At 31.1% G+C, this 2,528-nt stretch overlaps 1 protein-coding gene across 1 annotated transcript; it reads left to right on the top strand.

Annotated features, from left to right (window-relative positions):
• The first annotated feature begins 1,170 nt into the window (after positions 1-1,170).
• Positions 1,171-1,608, top strand: LOC127104951 (uncharacterized). Its single transcript, XM_051042087.1, has one exon. It carries the CDS (start codon positions 1,171-1,173, stop codon positions 1,606-1,608), a length of 438 nt encoding a protein of 145 aa, XP_050898044.1.
• The last annotated feature ends 920 nt before the right edge of the window (positions 1,609-2,528 follow it).

The raw sequence follows: 2,528 nt of genomic DNA, 5'->3' as shown, positions 1-2,528 counted from the left end.
AAGAGAAGCGTTTGACGACCGTCTTCCATGGTCACCTGTACTATAGACGCCTCAAAAGAGGTTTTGATAAGAAGGTTCTCCCTCGCATGTACCAAGCAGTTGAACTCGTGCTCAAGAGATACTCTCCTATTCACTCGGATCCTCGAGGCAGATGGACTCCCAACTATGAAGGATCCTTCGTTGTCAAAAAGACCTTCTCAGGAGGGGCTCTCATTCTCACCACCATGGATGCGGATGACTTGTCGATGCTAGTGAATTCATATACAATCAAAAAATATTATACCTATAAAAATGATGAATACATAGCCCACTAGATTGACATCTGCTCAGAACCAATCTAGGCAAAAATGGATATACCGGCAGATCCAAAAAAAGAAATGTCCATGCAAAAGTTAAGGATAAAACAAAAAATATACAAGTCTGCTAAGTTGAAAATCCGAAAGGGCGACTTAGGCAAAAATGAGTTCTTGTTTGTTCTTGTTTCTAGGCTATAGTCTTCTTTTTATTGGTGACGTTGGTGGTCTTTGAAGTTTTTGTCACTTTTTACATGTCATTGGTTTAACTTTTATTTGTTTTTAGAGAAAATGAGATATGCATTGACAATGTAAAATAATTTTACACTCTTTAACTAATAACTATTATGTATTCCGCCATACCATATTGTAATTTTTAAGTTAGTGATATCACATAACAAATTGATAAATTCCTATTGGATGACAATATAAAATTATTTTATCCAATCACAACATACCATTTAAACTCATGTTTTTACTTGTTGGCCTTTTGGACATATCTTGTTTCAACTGTTTAGTTTTCTTTTATTTGTGATTACTCTTGTACCTCAGTATCTGATAACCTAAAGGGTTATTGTGATAATGCTTCTCAAATTTAAGGTGCAAAATGATGGATTACTCACAATTAAGATGTAAAAAATCAATGTGCTACAATATAATTTCAAAAGTAATTTATTTACACTTAATAAGAATCTATAAATTAAACATTGTATAATTAGATTTTAAACTGCCGACACAAAATTATTTTTCTTTACTTTTCTTGGTCCTATCTAGTTCAAAGCATGTGCTTTGCTGAGGTGGTTCTGAGGAGTGTGAAAAAGGAAAATGTTTCATGCCATCACTATATAAATAGCCTTTAGTCTCATTCTTAGTGTACATGCACTCCAAACACATTGGCTCTTTAAACCATCTTGTTCTTCCTATCTTCTCTACTCCACACACTATGAATCTTGAAAACTGCAATTGTCTAAGCACTAGGAACAACAGCATTTGGTCAAGTTATGAGAAAATTGGCAATGACCCTATTGTATGTGTCAACGAATTCATGACCAAAATGAAGATAACAAGCATGAAAAGATTGTGGAGGAAGATCAAGAGAGAAAAGAAGAGGAGAATTTTAAGATCTTCTTTACCTGTGTTTCTATATGATCCTAGCTCTTACTTACAAAACTTTGATGATGGCTATTCCACTGATCCTGATAATGTTTCAAGATCATTCTCTGCTAGATTTGCAGCACCCTCCAAGATTTTAGGAAAGAGTGTTATTGAAGTAATGGATGATGAAGATATAGTGGAGATAATAGATGAAAGCTAGCAACATGAACATGATGTAACTTTATATTGGAGTATGATGTAATTGTACAAATGTTAGGGTTATCTTGTTATTCTATTTCAACAATTTGATCTTGTACATAATATTTTGTCTATATGATATTTTCTTTTCTTCTTTTACTTTTCTTCTTTTTCATCTTTTTCCTTTGTTCTTTCCATTGGTAAAATGTGGACCCTTTGACATATTTTCTAAAATTTTGTGTCCGGATTATGCCAATCCAAATGTATAAAGTTCATATTTACCAAAAGCATAAAAATAAAAAAAAGCAATTCAACTAGAGTAAAGTAACACTTGTTAATATTTGTTAAGCATGTAAATAAGATGGGTTGAGAACCATTTTTACTTTCTCTAAATTTAAATCTGGATTTTCAAGTAATTCTCATTTTTCGTCCTAAATTCATCGAAAATGAAGAATTGAAACCTAAGCTTATTCTAAATGGTTTTGGATTGAGTTTGAATATTCCCTCTCCGCCACAATCAATTTAATAAAATCAATTATTTTAATTAAAATATTTATTTTTTCAAAATCAAATTCAATTACAAATAATAAAGTAAAACAATCATAAAATTTTTTTTGCAAATATTTCAAATATTTTAAATAATAAATACAAATCAATATATTAAAGCATTGACCATATATTTAATATTTTAAATTATCAAAACTAAATAATAAAATATATAACGTAATATATGGGGTGAATTCAAGGATGAGTTCGGAATGAGTATTAATGTCCCTGTTACACGACTCGTCCTCGTATTTTGTAATCGGAAAAAACTCAATCTCAAATTCAAACTCAATCAAAACAAATTTTTCCGTCAAGTTTAGGGGTGTTTATGGGTATAGGTCAACCAAGAAACTCTCTGATCCAAATTGAACCAACCCATAAATTATCTGAACTCAT

The sequence above is a fragment of the Lathyrus oleraceus genome, chromosome 7 (assembly GCF_024323335.1).
Source record: "Lathyrus oleraceus cultivar Zhongwan6 chromosome 7, CAAS_Psat_ZW6_1.0, whole genome shotgun sequence".
Taxonomy (NCBI): Eukaryota; Viridiplantae; Streptophyta; class Magnoliopsida; order Fabales; family Fabaceae; genus Lathyrus; species Lathyrus oleraceus.
Note: the sequence above shows the minus strand (reverse complement) of the source record. Positions and strands in the feature narration are given on the sequence as shown.

Coding starts and splice junctions, on each gene's coding strand:
- LOC127104951 (XM_051042087.1), top strand. CDS start 1,171: ATGCACTCCAAACACATTGGCTCTTTAAACCATCTTGTTCTTCCTATC.